This window comes from Lynx rufus, unplaced genomic scaffold (genome assembly GCF_022079265.1).
Source record: "Lynx rufus isolate CCGP_SWC_20201006 ecotype Redwood Valley unplaced genomic scaffold, mLynRuf1.p SCAF_1, whole genome shotgun sequence".
NCBI classification, from domain to species: domain Eukaryota; kingdom Metazoa; phylum Chordata; class Mammalia; order Carnivora; family Felidae; genus Lynx; species Lynx rufus.
In genome coordinates, this window is record NW_025814823.1 from 28,756,285 (window position 1) to 28,783,223 (window position 26,939).

The 26,939-nt window shown below is 38.6% G+C and overlaps 1 protein-coding gene across 1 annotated transcript in view; it reads left to right on the forward strand.

Moving 5' to 3' along the window:
• VWA8 (von Willebrand factor A domain containing 8) overlaps positions 1-26,939 on the forward strand; it is a 374,773-nt gene that overhangs the window by 163,550 nt on the left and 184,284 nt on the right. Inside the window, exon 24 of the mRNA XM_047074862.1 lies at positions 9,864-9,935. Coding sequence (XP_046930818.1) covers positions 9,864-9,935 — 72 coding nt within the window. The remainder of the gene's footprint in view (positions 1-9,863; positions 9,936-26,939) is intronic.

Below are 26,939 nucleotides of genomic sequence, written 5' to 3' on the forward strand. Positions count from 1 at the left end.
TAATAATTTGTCCCTAATCTGCATGTAAATAATAACCTTACATTATGTTGGAAGAACTTCTACTTGCTGTTTTTACTATATTAAGGAGTTAGAAAAATTAAAAGTTTTTTTGCTGCCATTTCCCATATTTGTTGTTCAGTTAGTACCATAATTTATATCCCTAGATGATACTAACAATGCAGAAGGTATCTGGGAAAATTTTTCTTCCTCAATAAAAATCTTGATTAAATATTTTGAAATCTGTCAAAACTGTAATTACTATCTATGACAAAGGCAAAAGCATAACCTGAATTTATTTTGTATTCGTTCTATGGCCCACTAATAACATAGGTCTGATTTTTCTTCTGAAGCATTAATGCTCTTACACAAGCAGTAGACAAATATGCAGACAAGAAAGTTACTTTTAGGATACAGAAGGAAAAGAATCTTGCCTATCAAGAAAGACAGAAATATGGTTGTAAAGAAAATATACTATTCCCAAGCATTGATAGTAATGTACTCTGTTCATGTAGTCAAGAGGAATAAAGAAAAACGAATCAGGAAATCTTATAAGTGACAATTTGAAAAAGTCCATGGTAGCAAAGGTTGAAAAGACTTCCCAGCGTTTAAGAATGTAGAAAATTCAGTAACAGGGAGGGCCATTGTGCCCTTGAACACTGTCTGTTGCCATGGTGTTTGTGACACAGACTTTTGAGGACCACAGGGCTGCTATGAACTTTACACAGTGGCCCTGAGGGATTTTCTGCAGCCTGTCTCCAAATGTACCTTTTCTTCATAAAGCATTGTGAATTAACCATTAACGAAAAATTTTAGCTGTATCAATTCAAGGAACCATGGCTTTTGATCAAATTTGCTTTTGTTGCATATGTTGCTTCCTTTTATGCTGTACTTCATTTTGAAGCAGTAATCTCCACTGTCTCTTAAATATTTAGGGGCTTCTATACCATTCTATTCTATGCCCTGAGGTCCCTTTGCCACATTGTATTGAAATTGATTTTTTTAAAGTTTATTTATTTATTTTGAGAGAGGCAGAGACAGTGTACCTGGGGAAGGGGTAGAGAGGGAGAGGGGAAGAGAGAGAATCACAAGCAGGCTCCACACTGCCATCATGGCGCCCGATGCCGGGCTCAAACTCACAAAACCACGAGATCATAACCTGAGCTGAAACCAAGAGTTGGACGTTGAACCCACTGAGCCACCCAGGTGCCCCTGAAATTGATTTTTTAAATATGGTCTCTATACCACTGAAGTAAAGTCTATGTTTTCTTTAGTTTGAATCGTCACCAAATATCATGTGCCCAGCACATCGGGAATGCTGAGTAAATATGTGTTGAGTGGATTAATAAAGAAAGAGTAAGATTTTGAATGTTCATAATCAGGAGTATTATTTTATTAAATGGGTCATTAAGAAATGTTACGCTTCCAGTAGTAAGGAGAAATTGGAGGAAAGGAAAATAATAGCCTCTTAAACCTAAGGAACTTTAGATCTGAAAAAATGTTTAAAATATCTACCATGTGTCAAGCCTTGTTTAAGGTATTTGGATAAAGATATTAAACTACCCACACATACGCAGCTACACATAGGTAGCTCCAGGGCCCAATTGCCTAGGTCGATCAGCAGAGAAAGAAAAGAAAGGACACATGATTACTGGATAGTGTGACGAAAGTGCACACAGGTTACTATGGTAGCATCGATGAGATGATGGTCCCAGATTGAGCCACCCAAGTTCCCTGAAACTAAGGGATTTACTAAGGCATTGTAAACTTTTAAATTCTTTCCAAAGACATTTGAAAATTGGAAGAGTTGCTGCTGTGACGAGAGTCATATATTTTCATAGAAATGAAAATACATCATGGAAAATGATGTGAACCCGGCAAAGTTGAGAGACTCTCTCAGGCAGAGAGACTAACATTTGCAGAGACTTAGCTATGTGACTTAGCTATGTGTAGTTAGGAAACTACATATAATTAATTATCACTGGCACAGAGCTGAGGTTGCAAACAGAAGAGTGACAGGCGATGCGGCTGATGAGTTAGAAAAGGGTCAAATCATTTTGGCTTTCTAGTTAAGGAATCTGGATGCTATTCGTAAGAAGTGAGGAAGCCATTGGAAGATGTTAGGCACATTTCCACTAGCTAACTTTGCATTCACTCTTTAATGTTGTCCATGTGTTGGAATGAAGACAGAGAGAGACTTGTTAGGGGGCTGTTGCAATAGTCCAGGTACAATAGTCAGGTCCTTATGAAGGATCTGAACGAAGAGGGTGACAGTGGGGATAGAGTGGAGAGGACGAATAGCAGGGCTCTTTAGGCAGTAGGTAGAGTCAATGGAACTATGTGTGAGATGAAAGCCAAGATTCTCCCTCAGGGAGCACATAAGCCTGGTGGAAATTAAAACAGAAGAGAAAAGAGAAAATTATTCTAAATTTTTGGCTGAATATAATGTGGGAGGAGAGTGACAGGAGAGGAGGCCAAGACTAAATCAAGAAGTTGAGAAGGGGAGGGCGGTTGAGGGGAGTGGCTACATTGGTGAAAGGAGTTAAGTACAGACTTCCAGTTATAAAATAAATAAGTCATGAGGATGTAATGTACGGCATGGGGGAATATAATCAATAATATTATATTAACTTTGCAATGTGACAGATGGTGGTGATCATTTCATGATGTATACAAATGTTGAATCACTATGTTGTACCACCTGAAACTAATTTAACATAATGTCGACTATATCACACATAAATAAATAAATAAATAAATAGCCTTTAGCAAAGAAAAAAAGAGGGAGGGAGGAGGGAAGAATGAACCTTTGTTTCAAAGGTATTAGGAGTCATTTAAGGAATTTTAAAAAAAGAAGTGACTTTTTTTTTCCTTCCCCTCCCCCATGGTCTTCTGTTAAGTTTTTCAGGATCCACATAAGAGTGAAAACATATGGTATTTGTCTTTCTCTGTATGACAAGAACAACAATAAAGTTAGGGAGGGAGCCAAATCATAAGAGACTTAAAAACTGAGAATAAACTGAGGGTTGATGGGGGAAGAGGGGTGGGAGGGAGGGGAAAGTGGGTGATGGGCATTGAGGAGGGCACCTGTTGGGATGAGCACTGCGTGTTGTATGGAAACCAATTTGACAATAAATTTCATTAAAAAAGAAAAAAGAAAAAAAAAGTGACATGATTTTGAACAAAGAAGTGATTGTCAGTACTATAAAGAGCACATTGCCTCAAGGAGAGACTGAAGTTAGAAAAGCCAAATTGGTGATAAAAATCTAGGCCAAAGATGTAAAAACCTAAATGAAAACTGGGGATAGAAAGAGAGGGATAAATACAATTGACTTTTGGGTGACTTAATAGCTTAGACTTGGTGTTTGGCTCTTGATAAGGAAGGAGTGAAGCGTGCAAGATGACGGTAGAGGTTTGGTCGGATGGTAGGAAATGATGCTATTAACAGGGATAAAAGATACAGGAGAAAAAACGAAGTTGAGGAGAAAGTAATGAGACAAGTTTTGGACACGGTGAGTTTGAAGAGACTGGGAAATAACCAAGTACATGGTTTGACAGTCGCTCAGAATATGAGGCTGGAGCTGAGGAGGAGTCTTGCTGTTGAAGATCATCATAGAGTTGGTAGCCGAAACAGTGGAATAGGTGAGAGGATTTAGGGAGAGTAGTCACACGTAGCTCTTCAAGCACTGACATGTGGGTACCCAACTCTGCACACAGCCCTCCCTCCCCTTCCGGTGGGTGCCCGTGTACAAGTAGGCATAAGCTACTCTGCCCTAAACCTTGACCCCAGGAGACCATGTAAAAAGGTACTGAGAGAGATCAAATGAAGGAATATGGAAGAAATCAGTATCCAAGGAATTGCTACAACAAAAAGATCCAACCTGAAAGACTGTGGAGAGAAATTGTTAGAGAGGTAGGAGGGATTCAGGAGAGGTGAACAACTGGAAGGGGCAACTTTTAAGAAACTGTCTGTGGTACATGAGTGGGCCAAGAGGTTAAGAGAAGAATTACATAGGCAGTGTGACCTTAGCCTTAGCTAATGTTTGTTGATTTGAATACTCTAGTTGGATGGAATGAGGGCATAAAGTAGGAGAACATGAGTACACTATAGAAGAATACAACTATAGTTTGAATTATTTTTCAGTATTTACATGGCTTTTCTTTATCTGGTGATACAGGTGCTCCTTCTAACTTTTCTGTCTATTCCTCATGTGGATTAGCCCTTTTGTTACTGGAAAACTTTAATGTCTGGAAATTGGCACTGAGTTTTCATCTTAGAAGGAAGAGGTCTCCAGACCACATTACCAGTAGAACCCAGATTAGAGGGGTATTCTAGGACTCCCTAGGGTAACCACACACATTGGCCTGCTTAAGATAATCCCTAAAATAGTCCCTGTTTACATTTGTTGCCCATTATTATTAACGATATCTCTTTTTAGTCTTAAAAGTGTTCCAGGGTGGACAATAAATTGATGTGCCCACCCTACTTCAAGCTTTGTTAAAACTCTAGTGCAACAGCGTATCTGAAAGCTTTTTAAAAAATAAGAACTACAAAGGTAAACTTTAGGAAATACTCATCTGTTTTTGAAGGAAAGAAAAAACTTTCTCAGTTTTTCTAAGAAAGAAACTCTGAAAGAAAGTATGGCTTAATTTGACAAGTAAAAGGAAAATATTCAAGATGTCAAAAAAAATCCATAACAAGTTAAAAAAAGAAAAGCAAGCATAAGCTAGAAAAATATCTGCAGTGTGTATTAAATGCAGTTAATTTGCCTTTTTTACAAATGAGGAACTTCAGTAACTCAGTACTTATGAAGCTGTTATTGTTTTGATACAGAAAACCAAGAGAAAGAAATAGGGGTATTAATTGTTCTAGGATATATTTCTTCCCCCCAACCCCCGCCCCTGAGCCTTTGTGACCTACTTATGGTTGTCCTATTTTGCAAGATACAAAAGAGCAATGTAATTTCCTCTGTGGCTATTGTGAGCAACCTTAATCTTGTTCTTGTATTATATTGTGGCCTAATTCAAATAAAAAACATGGAAACTAAGTCATGTATTTCTAATTCTAAAGTTACACTTCCTCTGAAGGTAATGGTTAAGAGCAAGTTAGTGTAACATGTTCCATGGGAAATCTCCAATTATTTTAGAGAGACTTTGTATATTTACGTTATTAGGAAGTGTTAATTTAAATATTATATTAAATTATAAGCCAACCCTAATAGAGCCATAGCTAAAATATGTTAGGGTTAAATTATGCAAACTCTTTGAAATAATGGTCAGTGGCTTAGTCTTGCTTAGGTCGACTGTTGCAAGCTTTCAGTGTCAGTGACCTAATTGGTTATATAATTTACAACCAACATTAATTTTTTTTTAAATCAAATTGAGTATTGTCGGTTACAATAGATGTTTTACTTTCTTTTGTATTCAGTTTGTTTAAACTAAAACAAAAATTTACCCATTTCTCCCACCCCTACCCCCTGCCTCTAGCAACAGCCAGTGTATTTTCTGTACCTATGAGCTTGATTTTTTTTAGTATATATATGTTAAATGTATTTTATTTACATATTATAAATATACACATACATATTTTTTAGATTCCATATGTAAGAGATCATACAGGATTTGTCTTTCTTTGACTTAAGCTTCTTCTGCATCTGTTGAGATGATTATCTTCATATCTACATTAACTCATTTGTAGATGTTGAACCATCCTTACATCCCTGGAATAATCCCCACTTGATCATAGTGTATGATTCTTTTAATGTCGTGTTAAATTATGGCTTGCTGATAATGTCGTTGAGAATTTTTACATCTGTGTTCATCCAGGATATTGACCTGTAGTTTTTCTTTCTTTTGGCATCTTTGTCTGGCTTTGGTATCAGGGTAGGTGGCCTCATACAGTGAGTTTGAAAGAGGTCCCCTCTGTATTTTGGAAGAGTTTGAGAAAGATTGGTATTAATTCTTCTTTGAATATTTGGTGGAATTCACTAGTGAAGCAGTCTGGTCTGGACTTTCATTTGTTGAGGGTTTTTTTTTTTTTTTGGTTTTTTTTTTTTTTTGGTTTTTTGTTTTTTTTATGGGTTCAGTTTCCTTACTTGTAAACATGTTTGATATAACTACAGCCATTTCTGCTTTCTTTTGGTTTTCGTTTGCATGGAATATCTTTTCTCATTTCTTCACTTTCAGTCTGTATGTGTCTTTATGTCTAAAATGAATCTCTTCTAGGCAACATATAGAAGGGTCTTGGTATTTTATCTATTTAGCCTCTCTGTGTCTTTCAATTGGAGAAATTAGTCCATTTACATTCAAAGTAATTATTAATAGGTATGTGTTTATTGCCATTTTGTTAATTATTTTCTGGCTATTTCTATAGTTTTTCTCTGTTTCTTTTTCTCTTACACTCTTCTTTAGTGGTTTGATGGCTTTCTTTAGTGTTATTCTTATATTCTCTTCTGTCTATTTTTTGTTATTTCTTTCTAGTTACCGTGAGGCTTATATATATCTACAACAGTCTATTTTAAGTTGATAACAACTTAGTTTAATCCCATTATAAAGCTCAACATTCTTGCTCTTCCCCCTCATGTTTTGTTTTTGCTGTCACATCTTACATTTTTTATCTTATATGTCAATTAATTATTATAATCAAGGATGTTTTTACTACCTTGCCTATTAACCTTCATACTATCTTTGTAAGTGATTAATCCTCTATCTTTACTATATATTTACCTTTCTGGTGAAATTTATTTTCATGTGTGTCCTCGTTACTAATTAACACCTTTTCTATTCGGCTTAAAGTCCTTTTAATATTTCTTGTAAGGCTCGGTTAGTGGTGATGACTCATTTAGCATTTGCTTGTCTGGAATACTCTGTTTTTCACTTCTGAATGATAACTTGCTAGGTAAAGTATTCTTGGTTGGCAAGGTTTTTTTTCAGTCCTTTGAATACCTTGTGCCATTCCCTCTGGCATGCAATGCCACTGCTGAAAAATCTGCTCATTGCTTTATGGGTGTTCCCTTCTATGTAACAAGTTGTTTTTCTTCTGTTGCCTTTAATATACTCTCCTTGTCTTTAACTTTTGACATTTTGGGAGCACCTGGGTGGCTTGGTTGTGTAAGTGTCCAACTCTCAATTTTGGCTCAGGTCATGATCTCACAGCTCATGCGTTCAAGCCCCACATCAGGCTTTGTGCTGACAGAATGGGAATAAAATTCCAAGACCTTTATATATGCTTTCTCCCTCTTTCTCTGGTCCTTCTTCTCTCTTTCTCTCTCTCTCAAGATAAATAAATAAACTTAAAAAAATGACATTTTAATTATAATGTGTCATGGTGTGGGTCTCTCAACTCCTCTTCTTCGGAACTTGCTGGGATTCTTGGGTCTGGATGTTTGTTTCCTTCCCCATGTTAGAGAAGTTTTCAGTTATTATTTTTTTAAGTAAGATTTCTGCCTCTTTAACTTCTCTTTCCCGGGGCCCTATAGTTCAAATGTTTGTTTGATGTTGTCCCTTAAGTCTCTTAAACTATCTTCACTTTTAAAAAAATTCTTTTTTCTTTTTGATGCTTTAATGGGGTTTGTTCCACTGCCTTGTCTTTGAGTTGACTGATTCTATCTTCTACTTCATCTGTTCTGCTGTTGAACTTAATTAGCTCAGTTACTATATTCTTCAACATTGTGACTTCTATCTGATACTTTTTATATTTCTCATCTCTTTGTTGAAGTGCTCACTGTGTTCATCCATCCTTTTCAGTTTTGGGGGGTGGTTTTCCTTATGACCATTACTTTGAAATTTTATTGGGTAAATTATTTATCTCCATTTTATTAAGATTTTTTCCAGAGGTTTTATCTTGTCCTTTCATTGGAACATATCCTTTGTTCTGTTTTTCATCTTGCTTAACTCTATTGGTTTTATACAATATATGAAATAACTACCTCTCCCAGTCTTAAAAGAGTGGCCTCATGTAGGAGATGAACCTTATCATTCAATGCTGCCTCAGCTCTTGATTGTCTCTTAAATCTATATGCTTGTTCAAGCTGCCCATTATATTTTTAATAGTTCCCAGTACCTGAAGATGTGCCAAGACCTCTTGTCCCATAGGGGAGGATCTCAGCACTTGGACTCAGGCTGACTGGAAGCCACACCCTCAAGCATTAGCTTTTAAAAGTATGCAAATATATACAGTCCTGTGTACCATAACTATAGCCCCTCTGACCATGAGAACCAGGTGATCTAGAGGTGTCCACTGGATGACAGCCATAGAGATTGGGGCTACAAACAAGTGTCCAAGCCCTTTTCTAAGTGATACTGGGGAATTGGAGCAAGGCCAAGAAAGAGAAAGCCAAGATGGCATCCATAGCCTACATTCCTTGAGAGTGCTCCATGGGCTTCTAAATGTGTGCCAAACTGAAGCTTGTTCCTCAGGCTGAAGCTCCAGGACAAGCAAAGAGGCCTCCTTCACAGAAGATTGAAGAGTATGCCTCAGTCCGCTGTCTTGCAGTGTCCTGGGCTGGTAGCCTGCCAAGCACCATCTTTATGATAGCCACAGTCTCATGGGACCCAGAAATGCAAGCCCCCCCAAGATACCAGAGCCAAATATTAAGGAGTGTCCCTGGGTGACAGCTGCATTAACCAGGGCACCAGACACAAAAACTAGGGCACCAGATGTGTGTAAAGCTCCCTTCCAGGAGACACTAGTGCTTTGGAGCATGATAAACTATGAGTACAAAGATAGCGCCTGCCCTCCAAGGTCTCTAGACAGGATTACAGCCACCCCTAGGATGCATGTTTTATTAGAATACTGCCCCCCTCAGGCCTCAGTCACGATGATTAGCTAATAGTCCTCCTTCCTAGAATAAGTGAGCTCCTGAATTTGTTGCCTATTGCTATGCCCTAGGGGTGGTAGCTTTTTAAGACCTCTCTGTCCTTTGGTTACAGTCCTGTGGGACTCACTGTATAAGCCCCACTGGCCATCAGAGCCATGTGATGTAGAGGTATCTTCTGACAGAAGTCACAAAAATCAGGGGCCACATAGGGGTATGAGCTTCTTTCTGGGTGATGCCAATTATCAGTTGTATGGGACCAGGAATGCAAACTCCCCGGCCTCCAGAGCCAGGTGATCAAGAGGTGACTCCCAGGTCGTGGTCACAAAAATTGAGGCACCAGATCCATGTAAAAGCTCTCTTCCAGGAGATACTGGTGTTCTGGAATATGGGAGAGGGAGAGCATGAAGATGGCCTGTGCCAGTCTCCATCCCCAGAGAGTATTCCAGCAGGCTTCTACATGTGTGTATTAAGTTAGATGCCTGTACCTCAGGCCAGTTCTTTAATATAAGCAGGGGAGTCTGAGTGCACAATCCTCTAAGAGCAGTTTCTCAGAATCACTAGAGTCTTGTGGGTCTCAGGATGTAAGCCCTGTTGGCTTTCAAAGTTAGATGTTTTGGGGGGCTCATCTCTCAAGTATATGTCTTAAAAGTTGGGATGCTCAGTGTGGGGTTCGGACCCTTCGTTCCTCAGGGTGAAGCTCCACGTTTTGAGATCCCTCCCAGTTACAGGATGCTGCACTGGGGGTGAGATTTATGGTGAGACTGTGTCCCAGCCTCTCCTCCCTGCTTTGATGGTTTTCTTCTCATATGCCCAGTGTGTAATCATCAGGCAGCTAGCCTTTAGATTTTTCTAAAAGGAAATTATTTCATCTGATGCTGTACAATCTGTGTGTCCACGGGGGGAGGTGAGTTCGGGATCTTCCTACACTGCCATCTTGAATTGTCACCCTGGATGTTTTACTTAGCACAAAGAGGTATTTATTGTTAACTTTATTATTTCACCTTGATTATGCAAAACACAATTAACCTCTAGTTCTTTTCTCTCTAGCACATGATAGTGATGGAAGACATGCTGAAAGACTTTCTTCTTGGAGAACACCTATTATTGGTTGGCAATCAGGTGAGTTATGGCTGGAACTCAGGTACTAATGAATAAATGATAGTAACAGTTTAAAAGCAGTAAGTCTCTTCTTGTTGGAATATGTTTTTAGAAGTGATTCTTCTTTTTCCTACCAAAATGACTGATTTAATTAAGTAAAGAGGGTCTCTACCTTCTAAGTTTTAGAATTATCTCTGGGCTTAAATCCCCATTCAATCACCCATCAAGTTCTGTCCCTTCTACCTCCTAAGTATCTACTCTTCTTTCCTATATCTGTCACCCTAGCCCAGCTCGCCGTCACCTGTCACCTGGTCTACAGCAGTACTTTGCTAACATAGCTCCACATCAACCTTACCCTCACTCCGATCTACTCCTCACTCTGCAGCCAGGTTGATACTTGTCAAATTAAAATCTGACCAAGTCTCCCTTTTTCGCTTAAATTGGCTTTCCATTGCTCTTAGGTATAGTCTTCAGTATGGCTTACAGTGTCCAGTAGGATCTGGCCTCTGCCCACCTTTCTAGTCCTAAGCCTTGGCTCCTTCCTTTCTCCCACTCAGTGTTAGCTTGAGCCACTCTGAACTTCCTCAGTTTCTTATCTCTGCCCTGGTCGTTGCTGCCTGCCCTTCTGTCTACAAGGAGCACTCCCAGTCCTCTTCCTCCACCCCTTTCCCCTAACTCCTGAGAGCTCTCCCCTTGTCCCTAGCTGAATTCAATTTATCCTCCTTCTACACCCTTCTATGTTTCTGTCCTCACACTAGTCATGTTACTGTGTCTATGTGTAGAATGACTGTCTTTCCAACTTATCTATATGATCTTCAAGGGCAGGGACCATGGTTTTCTTGCTTCTCTCTGTATCCTTGGTTTCTAGAACAGTGTCTGCTACATTGTAGATATTCACCATGTGTTTATGGAGGGACGGGATGGATATTTTCTGTTTAGAAGGTTCTGATGTTCCCCAGTTGAATTGTCAGATTCACGGTGAACAGCACCTTTGGTTTTTTTAAATGGGTCTTAAATTAATGATAAACTTTCAGAAGGAGTTTAGTCTTTATTTTTCCTTTTTTTTTTTAACTTATAAAGACAACACATGTTCTTCATATATTTAGTCCCTCAAACTTATAATTTTAAAGTGTTGCGTTCTTTAAGTTTTTATTTATTTATTTTGAGAGAGAGAGAGAGAGAGAATACACGTAAGTGAGGGCAGGGCAGAGAGAGAATCCCAAGCAGTACAGAGGCAGATGTGGGGCTGGATCCCATGAACCGTGAGATCATGACCTGAGGTGAAATTAAGAGTTGACAGTTAACCGACTAAGACACCCAAGTGCCCCAAAGTGTTGATTTTTTTTTTTTTTGCTAAACGTGGGCCAATTGAATGGCTTACTGATCGAGTACATAGGTTTAGAAGTTAACTGGTTCAAGCTGCAATAGCAACCCTGTCACAGATGGCTGTGACTGTAGGAAAATTGCTTATCTTACCAAGGCCCAGTGCCCTGATACCTAACCTGGAAGTAAAAAGAGTATGCACTCAAGTAAGAACCACAGGAGGTAATTCGTGGAAAGTACCTCATGTAGTGCCTACCTCATAGTAGGTACTCAGTTAAAATTAAATCTCTGTATCACTGTGCTGTTAAAAAGGACTTTAATATTTTCTTGTTTCATATTTTTCTAAATAAGAATTACAAGAAGTGTGATAAATTATTCAGGGTTTTTTTTTTCACTATTTAAAAAGTCCTGCCTACCTTTATGTATTGAAAAATCATTTTCCTCCCTGAGTAAGGATGGAGAGCAATTATCCAGTATTCAGTTCTTGATTTCAAATTTTTCATCTGTCTCTGAAAAATGGTGCCTCTCTGAAAATTTCTGACTATCTAGCCCGGAGTATTTCACAAACATTTTATAAGTGGTTAAACCTTGGTGCACTCAGTGTGTCCTTTTTGGGACTTCTGCCATCACCTGGATGACCCTAGACAGAGACTCTGCTGGCATCTCAGCAGCAGCAGGCCAGACCAACAATCTACAGAACTGGGACTTGGGGAATAATTTTGCTGAGAAGCAGCTTTTCAAAAGGAAGGTCCCTAGAGGTCAAGCTGTGAATTCAAGCAGCACGGAAATATCCTAGGTTATACTGATGCCCTAAGGGTTTAGTGGGTGGGATGGAGTAGAAGTGTCTTGCCAAAGGCAGAGTTGACAGTTGAGCAGCTAAGAGAGTCAGGGTTTCACAAGAGTTGTCTAGGTTGAAAGGTTAAAGTTAGAACCTAGCCAGTAACCAGAAAGACAGGAATCACACTCTAATCTGTGAGAGGGGAGGGGGGCTGAGGAGAGCCATGCAGGATGAGGGTGAGGTGGAACAGAGGTTTGCTTTTACTTTGTGGTAAGTGGAAAAGAGGCAATGTGCTTTGAAATGACGCTAGAGTCATGTTGGTGGGAAATCCGGTAAGCTATCTCTAGTTGATTTCCAGTCCCAAAGAAGAGAACAGGACAGTAGGACACAGGGCCAGGCAGTGGGGTGGAGGCAAGAGCAGCTACCGCTCTGTAGGCATGTGCCTGGCATCACGAATGTCTCTCCATCACTGCTGTCACAAACTGTGCCTGTCATCAGCGGGTCTTGCCTTCTTTCGTCCTTGTTCTGCACCCACTTGGGAGAAAGAAAAATTGACCAAGGGAGATCGTATTCAATGTTAAATTTGGTATGTTTAACTGGCCTTTTTCATATCAGAAGGGCTTTTTTGTTCATTCATTATATACCTTTAAGACCATCAGTCTCATATAATAAGACTCTTAAATACAGAGAACAAACTGAGGGTGGAAGGGGAGGCGGGGGAGGGGGGAATGGGTGATGGGCATTGAGGAGGGCACTTGTTGGGATGAGCACTGGGTGTTGTATGTAAGTGATGAACCACCGGAATCTACCCCCGAAACCAAGAGCACACTTTACACACTGTATGTTAGCCAATTTGACAATAAATTATATTAATAATAATAATATTACCAATGTTGAAGGAACTTTCAGATTTCCCAAGTCAGTTCTGCTTCTGTGTCCATTAAATTATCTAGTGAACAAGACTAACTCTCTTAGTCTGTTGTTTGATATCCTCCTGTCATTTGTCCATTATCTATTCCTACCCTGCTTGCAGCCTACTGTCTCATTCCTCCCCCTCAAACTCTTGTCCTCAGATAAATATAACTGCTTTCCAAACATACCTTTGTATCAGTGTCATATTCCAACCTTTGATCTTATCAGCCTGCTCTCTTATTTCCCCCATCTTTGCCTTTTGAAATCCTTCCAACCCCAGAGTGGCAATGTGCTATCATAGAAGAGCGAAAGCTGGGAATCCAAAGACCTACCTTCTTGTCCAGACTTTACAATTCTCTAGGTGATATTAGGTAGATTGTTATTACTCCTTAATGGGCTTTGTCTTTTTTCTTCTCTCTTTTTTCCCCTTATCTGTTAAAGGATAGAATTGAAATGGGTATTTTCTTTTTTTTTTTTTTTTAAGTTTATTCATTTATTTTGAAACAGACAGAGAGAGTGAGAGAGGAAGGGGCAGAGAGAGAGGGAGAGAGTGAATCCCAAGCCGGCTCCATGCTGTCTGCGCAGAGCCCAATGAGGGACTCAATCCCATGAACCATGAGATCATGACCTGAGTCAAAATCAAGAGTCAGACGCTTAACCAACTGAGCCACGCAGACGCCCCTGGAATGGGTATTTTCTAAGGTCCTTCTGGCTATAATATTCTATAATATGTTTCTTTAATAAAGTCTTCCTGAACACAGGCCTGAAGCTTTGGCCCTATTCCTTGAACTGTTACAGCAGGTCAGTTATTGATTTCTTTCGGCTTCTCTTAGACTTATGCCTCTACCTGCCATCTCTCTACTAAACCAAGAGAGAGTCCCTTGAGAAAAGCCTTAATTATTTTTGCCTTGCGTACATAGATAGTCAACAAATATTTGCTGAGTAAATTGCTGGATTGTAGAAGACTACTAAGAATAAATTCCCAATGAGTAGTCAAAATGATTTAGAAGTAGTATGAATTTAAAATTCAGGTTAACTCGGATTATTTTCAGGAGAGTCTAAGACAGATGGACTGAATTCCTTATTTTGTAAATTTGTAACTATCAACGAAGGAAACAAATTAGGTAGAATCTAGGGAGTGCCTACTTAAGAGAGTAAATAGTTAAGGGGCCCATTCAACTGGATATGTTTATATATACTGACAGGATCAGAGACTGGCAGCATTATCACTAGAACAGAATAATGGAATAGTAATCATTTTTAAATTTCAAATAATAATTAAATGGTGATTAATATTTAGCTAATTAAGTGACATATAACATTGGGCCTGCTTACATTCACCAGGTCAAGGAGTAGAGATTGAACCAAAGTGGCTAGTTAAAATTTAAACAGAACTTTTTAAATACTTTAGCTAATTTTAGTTCCTCTCACACTTGTTTTCAACCATTGGTGTTAAGATCTGAGCAAGATTCTACAGTTTGACTCTTTTTCTCTCCCAGCCTTATTGAGATAAAATTGACAAAATCATAATATATTTAAAGGGTACAATGTGATGATTTGATATACATATACATTTTGACAAGATTCCTCCCATCTAGTTGATTAAACATTCCACTGCCTCACATGTTTTCTTTTGTCATACGAACATTTAGATTCTACTCTCTTAGCAAATTCTATTATGTAATACAGCGTTATCAACTATAGCCACCATGTTATACATTAGATCTTCAGAGCCTGGTCATCTTATAGGTGAAATTTTGTACCCTTTTCCCAACCTCTCCCTATTACCCCACCCCCAGCCACTTTTCTACTCTGTTTCTGAGTCTGGCTTTTTCTTTTTCTTTATCTTTTTCTTTTGTAGATTCCTCATATAAATGATACCACGCAATATTTGTCTCTCTTTCTCTCTCTGGCTTATTTCACTTAACATAATGCCCTCCAAGTTCATTACAGTTAGACTGTTGACTGCTTCCATTTAGTATGTACAAGGGAGTGTAAAGTCACCTACACGATTTGTTGGCAAATAAATGCAGAGCAAGTACGACCCAGAGATGTGTTTTGCCAAGGATGGAGTTGTGTGTTCTCTTTCCCTGTGCTTTCCTCAGAATTCTGAGCATCTAGGAGGTTTCTTTTTCATGAATGTACTTTTGCAGTCATACTAACGCAGGCCCTTCATCAATGGCTTCGAAAATGCCTTGCTTCATTTATCAGTGGTATTTCAGCACCTCTGAATATTTTATGCACCTTCTCATCTTCACCTTTATTTCTGTCTTGTAAAACAAAATAATAAATAAAGGAAAAAGGAGAGTGAAGGCATAGTTGGTAGGTTGAGGACTACTGACAGTAGTGGTATCATTGTTTTTATTAGTGTTTTTTTCCTAAATGCAAAGTGACAAGTGGGAAAATGCCTATTTTAATCACATGATTTATTCTGAAACTGAGTAAACTATTTGTAGCAATTGATCAGGCTCCTTTCTTTCTCTCTCTCTTTTTTTTAAATGTTTATTTTTATTTTTGAGAGAGAGAGAGAATGAATCTCAAGCAGGCTCCAGGCTCTGAGGCACAGAACCCAACACGGGGCTCAAACTCACAAACCAGAAGATCATGACTTCAGCCGAAGTCAAGACACTTAACCGACTGAGCCACGCAGGCACCCCTTTCTTTCTCCTTCTAAGACATTACATGATGACTACTCCAAAAAAAAAAAAAGAAATCAGAAGTGAAGCTTTGAGGATTAAGTATTGGCAGAGAAACCAGCAGTGGGCTGGCAATAAAGTGTGATGAATGCTCTTAATACAAACTATCTATAGATACATTCAGTCTACCCAGCCTTCTGTTTGCAAACTAGAATCTGGCTGAAGTCCATGAAAGAAACTTTTAAATAGTTGAAGTTGTAAATTTGGAGATGCCTTGAAAGATTTCTCTGTCACCAGTAGCAGCTTTTACAGTGAGGAAGTTAAGGAGTAAATGTTGATTTTGAGATATCTCACGGTTTATTGTCTTTATAAGCCCAAATCCACCTTTTCTTTCCATATAATACTATATTGTCTAAGAAATCTGATATTAGACAAGATTTTATAACTGTTGGAAAGCTGAAAACAGTTCCATAAATGTCACTTATTGTAGCAAAATTAAGTAACCCACATCTTATTTTGATGAAGTGAATTGATTTTTGTTACCCTTTCGATTTTCTACGTAGGATTTTATGGCTCAGTGCAGCAAACTTTCCAATAAGAGAAGCAGAATGGCTGCCTGTTAGCCAAAAGGGACAGGTGCCTGAAATGACACTAATCTGATGGTCCCTTAGTACATAATGCTACAGAGTGTAGAACCACTTTAGTATGCCGCCACATGTATTATTTTCTACTTACTTTAATTATAACATTACATGTGCCTTTCGTGCAATTAGGAGTTTTCGTGCAGGCTTTTTCTTTCTTTTTTTTTTTATCCTAGCATGACTTTCTATTTATTTAAGCTTGACTGAGAGGGAAAAAAAGAAATGCCTATTTATTTTTGAGTCAGTGATGCTTCTTCTCTCCCAACTCTACTGGAGAATAAGCTTCTTTTCTTCCCAGATTTTCTTTTCTCTTGATTTATAGAGCTATATTCTATTTGATATGCAAAATATTGATTGTGGGTGTTTGGCGTTATAGAATCAACCTATAGGTGCATAGTTTTTATTGTTTTTTAAAAACTCACTAAGAATAAACTTACGTTTTTGCGTAAGAACCCTTGAGTTTTGAGAGACAGTTGCATTTTATCAGATATTAGAAGGAAGAAATATTTCAGCAATATAGTGTTCCAAAGTGCTCAGCTATCCCTACCTAAGAGTGTTTTTCTAATATGCAGTATTTTAAGAGATGAAAATGTGGGGCGCCTGGGTGGCGCAGTCGGTTAAGCGTCCGACTTCAGCCAGGTCACGATCTCGCGGTCCGTGAGTTCGAGCCCCGCGTCAGGCTCTGGGCTGATGGCTCAGAGCCTGGAGCCTGTTTCCGATTCTGTGTCTCCCTCTCTCTCTGCCCCTCCCCCGTTCATGCTCTGTCTCTCTTTGTCCCAAAATAAATAAAAAACGTTGAAAAAAAAATTAAAAAAAAAAAAAAGATGAAAATGTAATCATCTATATATAATGTGAGATAAAATTGCAAAGCAAATCATCAAATTTTGATTTATGTTTAATGAAACATAATAATTTGTAGTCACTTCTAAATGAATATAATCCAGTAATTTGCCAGATCTTTCTTTTCTCTTTTCTTTTCTTTTCTTTTCTTTTCTTTTCTTTTCTTTTCTTTCCTTCCTTCCTTCCTTCCTTCCTTCCTTCCTTCCTTCCTCCCTCCCTCCCTCCCTCCCTCCCTCCCTCCCTCCCTTCCTCCTTTTCTTTTCTTTCTTTCTTTCTTTCTTTCTTTCTTTCTTTCTTTCTTTCTTTCTTTTCTTTCTTTCTTTCTTCATTTTAAACTAGCTTTTTGTATCATTTTACCAATAATAGTGGTCTGGTGAAAATTTTATACTTAGGCTCTCCTTGTATTCCACAGCCCATACTTTTGCCCTTATCAAAATTCTATTGTGTTATGTCTTCCTTATCAAATCGAAAGTCAGCTCTGGCTGATTTTCACATAGGATGTCTTCTCTATCCCTGACTTTCATGTGCTTCATGTTTTTACAGTACTGATTCTTTAGATATTCTTTTCACTTCTTTGGCAATTTCTGATCTATCAGCAGTGAGATAAATCTTAGAAAGTATCTCTTAATTTTATTTTCCTGGTAAAAGTTGTAAGTGGCTCTTCCTTGCTTATCAGATAAAGTCTCCGAGGGAGACACTTAAAACGATCTGTAACCTGGCTCCAAACTCCTTGTATAATTTTAATTCTTCCAGATTTGAGTTTCTTAGCCTCCCTGAGTAAACCAGGCCCTTTTGCTCCCCCAGCCATTTTTCATATTGTTGGCTTCACACAGCACTTCTCTCATCTTTGCCGATGAAAATCCTGCCAGTTTTCAAAGCCCAGATATTTCTTCTTCAGCAAAACCTTTCCTAGTCTTTCCCAAGTAGAAATAATCTTGGGGTGCCTGCCTGGCTCAGTAAGTAGAGCATGCAACTCTAGTGTTGGGGTTGTGTGATCAAGCCCCACGTTAGGTATACTGATTACTTAAAAATAAAATCTTTAAAAAATAATAATAATCTTTTTTTCTGAAATTCTATAGTATTTTTCACTATTTTGATACTTTTTTTAAGTTGTGATATGTATTTGATTTTATCTACAACTGTAGATTTCATCTACAACTACAAGTTTCTTATGAGTATAAGGGTTAAAAATGGTAATATTTGTACATTTTACAATTTCCAATATCCTTTTTTTAAAACCATTTCATTTAGTTCTACACCAGCCTTTTGAGGTAAATGTTTTTAGGTTTACATTTTACAAATAAGCCTTCTAAAACTCAAAAAAGTTAAAATATTTGCTCAAGATCACATAGCTAGTTAGTGGCAGAGTTAGGGCTCCGACCTCAAAGTTCACACTTATTTTTCACCATACCACAGGAATGCTTACCCTAGGAATAATAATGATAACAGCAACAAGAATAATAATATGTAATTGCTAACTTTGGTTGAGTGCCACAGGCTAAGGAGTATGCTTTACATACAGAGTACAGGGCGTTTTGTAATTTTCTATAAAAAGCAGAGTATGTAACGAACCCTTTTACTGGTTACTTAGCTTTAACAATTAATAGCATTTTATCTAACTTGTTTTATCTATTCCCCCAACGCTTTTTTATGTTGTCTTTTCATGCATTATTCTTTTACATAATGTGTTTTTCTCATAGCCATCCCAGTATTTATTTCTAATATAACCACAATTCTGTACACCTAACAAATTAATAATAATCCCTGAATATATTCTGATACCCTTTTTTCATTTTTCCACAGCTATCTCCAGACAGTCATTTTACACTTGGTTTATTCCAATCAGCATTTAAACAAAGGCTGGAAATTATATTTAGTTGACGTCCCTCCCAAGTCTCTTTGAAAAAGGAACGTAATACTCTCCTGTCCTCTTTACCCTGAGCAGGGTAACGAATTTTCACGAATGTAAACATTTTATTCAGAACTACACCAGTGTTAATGAACGTCTGAGGAAATACTGTCTAGAATAAATTTTGTTGAGCCAATTTAAGTCCCTCATTAATTTGTACAACAGTGACCTCAAACCATATCCATTTTTTTCCAGGTTAGAAATAACTGCTTTCTTTTCTTGATTTTCATAGCCTTTGACTTTGAGATACTTATACATTATGAAATCAGTAAGCGTATCTTTAGGGCCAACTAAGCAGAACTCTATGCATGTTGTTACTACATAACCGTATATAATCCTTTGTATCTTACTCCAGCCGTTAATCATAGGCTTCTTGTGATCATGGACTTAGTTTTTCTCCTGGTAAAGTCATGTTTGTTGAATTATTTAATATTGAGATGCTGTGAATATTTTATTGCCAAAATTAAAGAATGTGTGAATTTTGCTAATTAATAATTTGAACTGAGCCCTAGCAGATTGCTACTGTGCAACATTAGAAACATAGCACGTTGCTATGCCAGCAGAATTGTCTGATATCTGTAAAGGGACTGAACAGTTTGTCCAGAAATCTTGTCTGTAGTACCCAGCTGGTAGTGGCAGCAGGGAATTTGATAACTAAATGTGCTATGATTCTAGGAGCTCTAGCAGCCTGGGAGTCCCAAGGGTATGAAATACTTGGGTTTATCAAAGATAAGAACAGTCATCTTTATTTTAGATTGTATTATGTTGTGTCCCTTCTCCAACCCCTTGCTTCCTAATGAAGTTGTTTGTATTACGATCTGGAAATTCTTGACCATTCAGTGTTTCTTAGTGAATGTTCTTTTGCACTTATTTTGAATTTGCATGTTGTTCTTGCACACATATTGATTTTTCTTTTCCCTCCACAAGATTTGTCATGGTTGCTTTGGTCATACCTAATGGCCAAACTACCTAAGAGTATACCTTTGCCATTTATAGCAGCACAGTATTTCAAAGAGGAGTTGCAGGGATGTGGATTTCATCATTCCTGTTTGAAAAAGAGATTATGACTTTGACAGAAAGCTTTATAAGTAAGTGTGTTTTCAAGCCATGCAAACTCATAGTGCAGTTGAAATGTATGTCTTTCCGTCTGGCTTCTGGGTATGTTTATTGGCTCTGTTACGAAGAAGCCACTTGTGCACATGTTTAGGATTGTTTACTATTCAGTTTTAATAATTTTTTTCTGATTACCTAAGTAGTGCAGGTTCACTGAGAGAATTTGGAAAATAAATTTCCGGTGATTTATATAGCAGTAATCTCACATTTTACTATGCGATTATAGAATATTAGAATAAAAGTGTTTAGGGATCAGCATGTCTAGGCCCTCTTTATTCAAATGAACAAATCTAGGCTCAGATGGTGGTAGAGACCTCCATCTGGAGAGAGATAAAGCAGAGATCATAATCCAGGTTTCCCAACTGCTAGTATATTAAGTATATTTTCGGGCAGAAGCAAAGAATTAGAAGGTTCAACATTTGATAGAACTTATAAGGTTTAAAAAAAGCAGCCACAATTTATTTCTCTCAATTTACTGTAGTATTAGTCTCTTTGTTATTTTTTTTTATTGCAGTTGGTATTTGTTAATGGCATTCATATAGTAGCTTTTTTAAAAAGGAAATTAGGACACTGTGCAGAAATTATCTGTAAATATTATACAAACTGGTCTAACTGTATGAATGTTATTAAAGAATTAGGGAGAACTGGAAGGAATGCCCTAAGTTGAGGGAAACACATGAGAGAAAGCGGAGCACTGGCAGTGGTAAACACTCGCTTGGAGTCGATTTTAAAAATTACTGCAGAAGGAAAGATCGAACTTGACTTTCTCACTGTCCTCCCTCCTGAACCTTGGATTCTATACAGGGAGTTGCTGGACACATGTTTTAGTATATCATAACTGTGGAATGACTGATCTTGACTGATGTATGACATCAGGATATAAACTTCCATGTAAGTCAGTTCAGTGAGGCTACCTCCTGACATTTTGTTTTGCAATATGGTGAAACAGAAAACAGCCCAATCTGTTGAATCAGAATGGATATGCCTTCAAATCCCATTGTGTGCCGGGTTCTTAACAACTTGAAATTTAAATTTGCTTCTCTCCAAGCAGGTACATTATCTCCTGCTCACATGGGCTAGCATGAGGATTCAAGTGATTAAGCACCGAAAGGGTGTGTATGCATACAGCAGAGGGCTCCATAAATGTTAGTTTCCTCCTCTTTGTTTGCACAAAGGGAGCAGAAGCTTCCTGGAACAGCTTTCTACCTCCTTTTGCAAGAGCAAGTCGCATGACTTCCCTTTCCTTTCTTACTTTCTTCTTTCCTCAAATTTTAGTAGTTATTCCCTGCAGGTTATACGTGAGGTGAATGAGGTGTGTGAACTGGGGGACTGATCCTGGCTTCAGGGAGGGAGTTTTCCCTCCCAGGCACCAGACCTGTTGCTAAAGTACAGTGTGGTGAGTGCTGTAAGACAATGGCTTGGGAGCCCAAAGGAGGAGATTGTTCTGATGCTCAGAGAGAGAAAAGAATGGGAGAGTCAGGCAAAGCTTCCGAGAAGCGAGACATTTGATCAGAACACTAAAGAGTGAGTGGAAGAATTTGGATAGATGGGGGAAGGATGGGCTATTCTCAGAACGAACAACGTAAGCAAAGCTGTGGGAGCGCGAAGGTTCAGGAGACTGTCGGTTGATTAAGAACACATTTGAGTGAGACTTGCAGAGGGCTGCCAGCAGCTTTCAAGTTTACCTGCTATGACATATCCTTCAACATCTGGACTGGCCCAGGTCTCATCCCTGGATTCATTTTCTCTTACCTGCTCTCCATTCTGCTTTAGGTCTTTTCTCCTGCTCCACTCCTATCTCCCCCTCCCCCTTGATGGGATACAGATGGAGTTTCCAAAATTCTGTATGTTCTCCTTGTCCAGGAAGACAAGGCCTACAGCCTTTTCCTTTAAAGGATTTTACCGCTAATCTCTCTGAGGAAACAGGATAATTAAAATAAGAAAGCTGAGGAATGTATAAGAATTCCAGAATCTTTCAAGTCCTTTAAGTCATGGTCCCTGATGTTTTCTCTCACAGAAACTGGAAGCATGTTTACTTCCTATCCTTGGTTTGATTCGTGTCTGTGGGACGTAACATGTTCCCTGCTTCTCTTAACCCTGTAGTTGAAGGACCATCTGACTCCTACATCTGCGAAGGTCCTTCTCTCCAGGATATTACCACAAAGAACACAGTGAGACGGAGCAGTAATGATACAAGAAAGTGCCATTCTCGTGAGACATTTTGTATTTTCTCAGACTTCTCATTCCACAGCTTCCTTCTCCCTTTTTAAATTTTCAACTCACTAAATATTATCCCTAATATGAGTTAAATATGATGTAAAAACTGTTAACTTCATGCTAATTTCTATTAGAGAATACACATTTTATACAGAGAATAATGACAACTGAACATAAATACTCAGAGGCACAAGATGAAAATGGTAGCAGGTTTGTTTTAGCAGCTGCACGTTGTATAATGTTTTGTTTTTTACATTTCCCAGTGAGAAAAATGAGTGTGTGTAACTTTTATGATGGAAAAATAAGAGACTATTTATGTATTTATTCAATTAAAGTAATCCTGAGGATTTTGTGTTCTAGGCAAAAACTGATTGGAAAGCACAAATCGCTGTAACTGGTCCTTTCTGCTCCGCATATTTATAGAAATTCCTTTTGAGGTTATGCTTTTAGCATTTCCTCGAAGGAACCATCAGAGCTTTCAAAATGAAGTCAGAAATGACCTGATGAGATCTCTATTTTAGAAAAATAACTAAACAGATTGTGGGCTGGCCTGTTGTGAGTCCAGAGGAGGGAGACCAAAAGACTCCTGGCACAACGATGGGCCGCCCTTGAGTAGTGACAGTGAATTGGAGAGGAAGGAGCAGATATGGGAAGCAGGCACTTCAAAGTAAACAAATCCAAAATTAAACTGCCTTTTTTTAAAACTAGGCTTCCCTCCTCCTCCCAGCAAATCCACTTCTCCTCCCCTGTTTCATTTGTCAGTAAATGGCACCACCTTCCACCCTGTGACCCCAGATAGAAACTGACTCCTCTGTCTCCTCATCTCCACATCCAGACCATCACCAGATCCCATTAGTTCTTTTCCCTAAATACCTCTTAAATCCATCCATTTCTTCTGCTCCTTAGTTTAAACCACCATCATCTCCTGCCTGGATTTTTTTAAGGCATTTCTGGGCTGCTTTCTTAGGCTTTCATTCTTTCTGTCTGCCAGATCATTCTACAGAGTGGTTTTCCAAAAATCAAAATCTGATCCTATTACTCCTCTACTCTACTTCTACTTCTACTTTTGGGAAACAGCCCAAACTCTTTTAACTGGCTTCCAAGGCTTTGCCAGAGCTAGACCCTGCCTGCCATTCTTGTTTGATTTCTTACCATTCCCTTCCTCATTCCTGCTCTAGCCTTTGCCTTCTCTCAGACCTGTCCAGCACTCCAGCTCACGATTGCCCTCAAGTCTTTACACATACCCTTCTCTCCATCTGGAACGCTCTTCCTCCTCCTCCTCCTCCCCATTACCTCCTTAACTCCTTGACATCCCCACTAAACAATATTATGTGTGGTGGGTCTGCCCGAGCCCTTTGCTAAGCATCTCGGATATCCCATAGCATAACAGTTATTATAGGTGTACTCGTTATATTTGCTTAATTGTCTTTGTTTCTTACTAGATGGTAAGCTGTGAGTGTGACCACGGGCCATGGCTATTTTATTTACCATCATATCTTGCTCAGCTAGTACATTACCTGTAACGTTATGTGTTAAAATAGTTGACATATTGGACAAGGGAGGGAGGGAAGATAGGAAATAAGGAAGAAAAGGAGAGAAAGGAGTGAGAAGAAAGAATAAAAACATTTTGCAGGTAGAGACTACACAGGTTGTAGTGACATTGAATGGGGTCATAGGAAAAAGTAGACTAGTCAAAACGTTCCAAGTTTCATTCATTGAGTAGCAGGGTACATGGTGATACTCTCTTATACTGGGATTAAAAAGAAAAAGGAGTGGGTTTCGGTGGCAGCATAATGAGTCCACTATGAACATCTGGTGCAGAAGTTCAGTTGACAGGGATAAGGGATCTCAGCTGGAGCTTCGGAAAGAGGTTTGAGCCCTATGTGATGACTCCAGTTATGGGAGTGGCTGAGATTGCCCAGGGAGAGTATATGGAGCAAGAAGATAGCTGAGCTAGAAGTTCTGAAGTTCTAAAGACCCTAACATAAAGAAAAAGAGCTGGGGATTTCATGTCACATCCCACATCTCTGGGAGTTGTAAGCCCCTAAAACAGTATGTTGCTCCAGAGCAGTTTGAAAAGCATGGCTGATTAGGTAACTTTGGAGGTGGGCAGGGAGCAGGAACTCCTGGCAGTAGCTTTCCATGATCTGTTTCTATCAGGAGATCCTTTGTATTTCTGACATTACAGTGCGTTTATGATATTTGCTTTCTCTAGATTCTTTGAAGTTAGCAGACTTGATATGTTAACAAACACATTTTACTCCTCTGAATGTATCTATTTAAAATTTTATGTTTGTTAGAACATGCCATTTAAAGCTTACAGAGCTTTGTAGTATATGTGCAAATGTGAAAATATTTTCCTTCTCTTTGTTCCTGTGTTAGACTTGGAACTATCTGGGGAGAAATCCAGTTAGATATCAAAAAGATTCCTAGAAGATGAAATGATCCATTGTTCTTACGTCAGTGAATTTGTCAGTTTGACAGTCAGCTCTAATAACGTTGAATCTTTTGTAGGTGAAATGTGTAAATTGGATCATTGCAAAACTTGAACAGTTTTTACTAGTCTGGAACTCATCACAGTTTCCAATATTCACTATCTTTATTAACATGATCACAGTTCATATCTTACTGGGATTTTATACCCTTTTCCAGTACTTTCCAAATTCTTTGTATTAATTCATTGGACAAATGTTTATTGAATGCATTATTGTGTCAGGCTCTGTGCTGGGCTCTGGGCAAACCAGCAATAAATAGTCCTGGACCCTGGCCTCAGGACATTTTCAGTTCACAGAACAGTGGATGAGAGAGACTTTATGAACAAGTTGTCACCCATATAAATCCTACTTATGCTTAAGAAGGAAAAATAAAGGGTAGTGTGGGAGGTGAGGAAGAGCCTAACTTACACTGGGAGGTAGGAGAAGCCTTTGTGAAGAAGGGAATTAAGATAATGAGTGTGAATGACTAAGATGGTGAATGATAGAAAAGCTCCCCAAGGAGAAGGATGTGCATGGGCAAGGCCCCTGAGGTAGGAAGAGCTTGGAATCTTTTAAGGACTGAAGTAAGCTGAGTGTGACTAGAACAGTGTTTGGGTGGAGAAGAGTGGACACTGGAGGCCTGGAGGAATGAGTGGAGGCTAGAGCATGTAGGACCTTACAGGCCACAGGAAGAATTTTCACACTTACTCTAAATGTGGTGAGAAGCTACTGAGTGGGGTTGAGCAGAATGACATAATCTAATTTATCTGTTAAGAACATTACTCCAGCTGGCAGTGTGGAAAATACATTCAAAATAGCATGAATGAATGAATAGAATGAACAAATGAATAGAGTGAATGAATGAATGAATGTAGGGAGCTCAGTTGTGAGACCATTGCAGGTACATATTCTTGCTGCACAAAGTCTGTGGATGAGCAGTGTTGGTGCCACTTGGAAGCATCTTAGAGATGCAGAGTCTCAGACCCCAGCCCAGACCTACCAAATCATTCTGCATCTTGTTAAGATCTGAGAGGTGATTCATTTGCTCATCAAAGCTTGAGAACCACTGTTCTAGACAAGATAAGATATTCCTTTGGTTTAAGATGATTCCAGAGAAATTTGACAGACTTAAGATCTATTTTGGAGATAGAAATAAGAGGAATAGTAATGAATTGAGAGGGAGTCAGAAGTACTGAGGATGACTGGGGTCACTGCCATAAACACCTGGGGACATGTAGATATCATTAATTCATTAGACAAATTAGCTGAGTACCTACTTAGTGTGAGCACCGTCTAGACACTAGCAATACAGTAGTGTACAAGACAAGCTTCTTGAGCTAACATTTCCAGTCCGGGAGAAAGGTAACACACAAGCAAATAAATTGACGGAATGTTAAATGATAATAAATGCTTTGGAGAAAGATAGGGTTAGCTCTTGATTTTTCCTCCTGAAAAAGGTCTTCCTCCCCTAGTCTTTCCTATCCATTTGCTCAAGGAATTATCTAGAAGTAACCTTTGATCTTTCTTTTCCTTTACCCTCCCTTATCCAGTTCGTGAGCCAGTTTTGTCAGCTTTACTTGCAAAACAAGTTGAATCTGTCTTTCTCCACTTGTACCTCCCTAATCTAAGCAATCACTGTCTCTTGCCTGGATTCTGGAAGTAGCATTCCAACTGGTTCCCAGTTTCCATCCTTACCCCTTCCCTTATAATTCACTCTCCATACCTATGTATTAGTTCATGTCACTTCCCTGCTAAAAAATCTTGTAATGGGGCTCCTAGGTGGTTCAGTCGGTTGGGCGTCCAACTTTGGCTCAGGTCATGATCTCACGGTTCATGAGTTCAAGCCCCACGTCGGGCCCTGTGCTGACAACTCAGAGCCTGGAGCCTGCTTCAGATTCTGTGTCTCCCTGTCTCTCTGCCCCTTCCCTGCTTATTCTCTCTCTCTCTCTCTCTCTCTCTCTCTCTCTCTCTCAAAAATAAATAAATAAATAAATAAATAAATAAATAAATAAATAAACATATAAATACAAATACAAATATATATATATATATATATATATATATATATATATATATATATATATATAAATGGCTCCCTATCGAATAGAATAAAATCCCACTTCTTCACCTTGACTTGTAAACTTGGTTGGTTAGACCCTACTTACTTTTATTTCTTTATCTT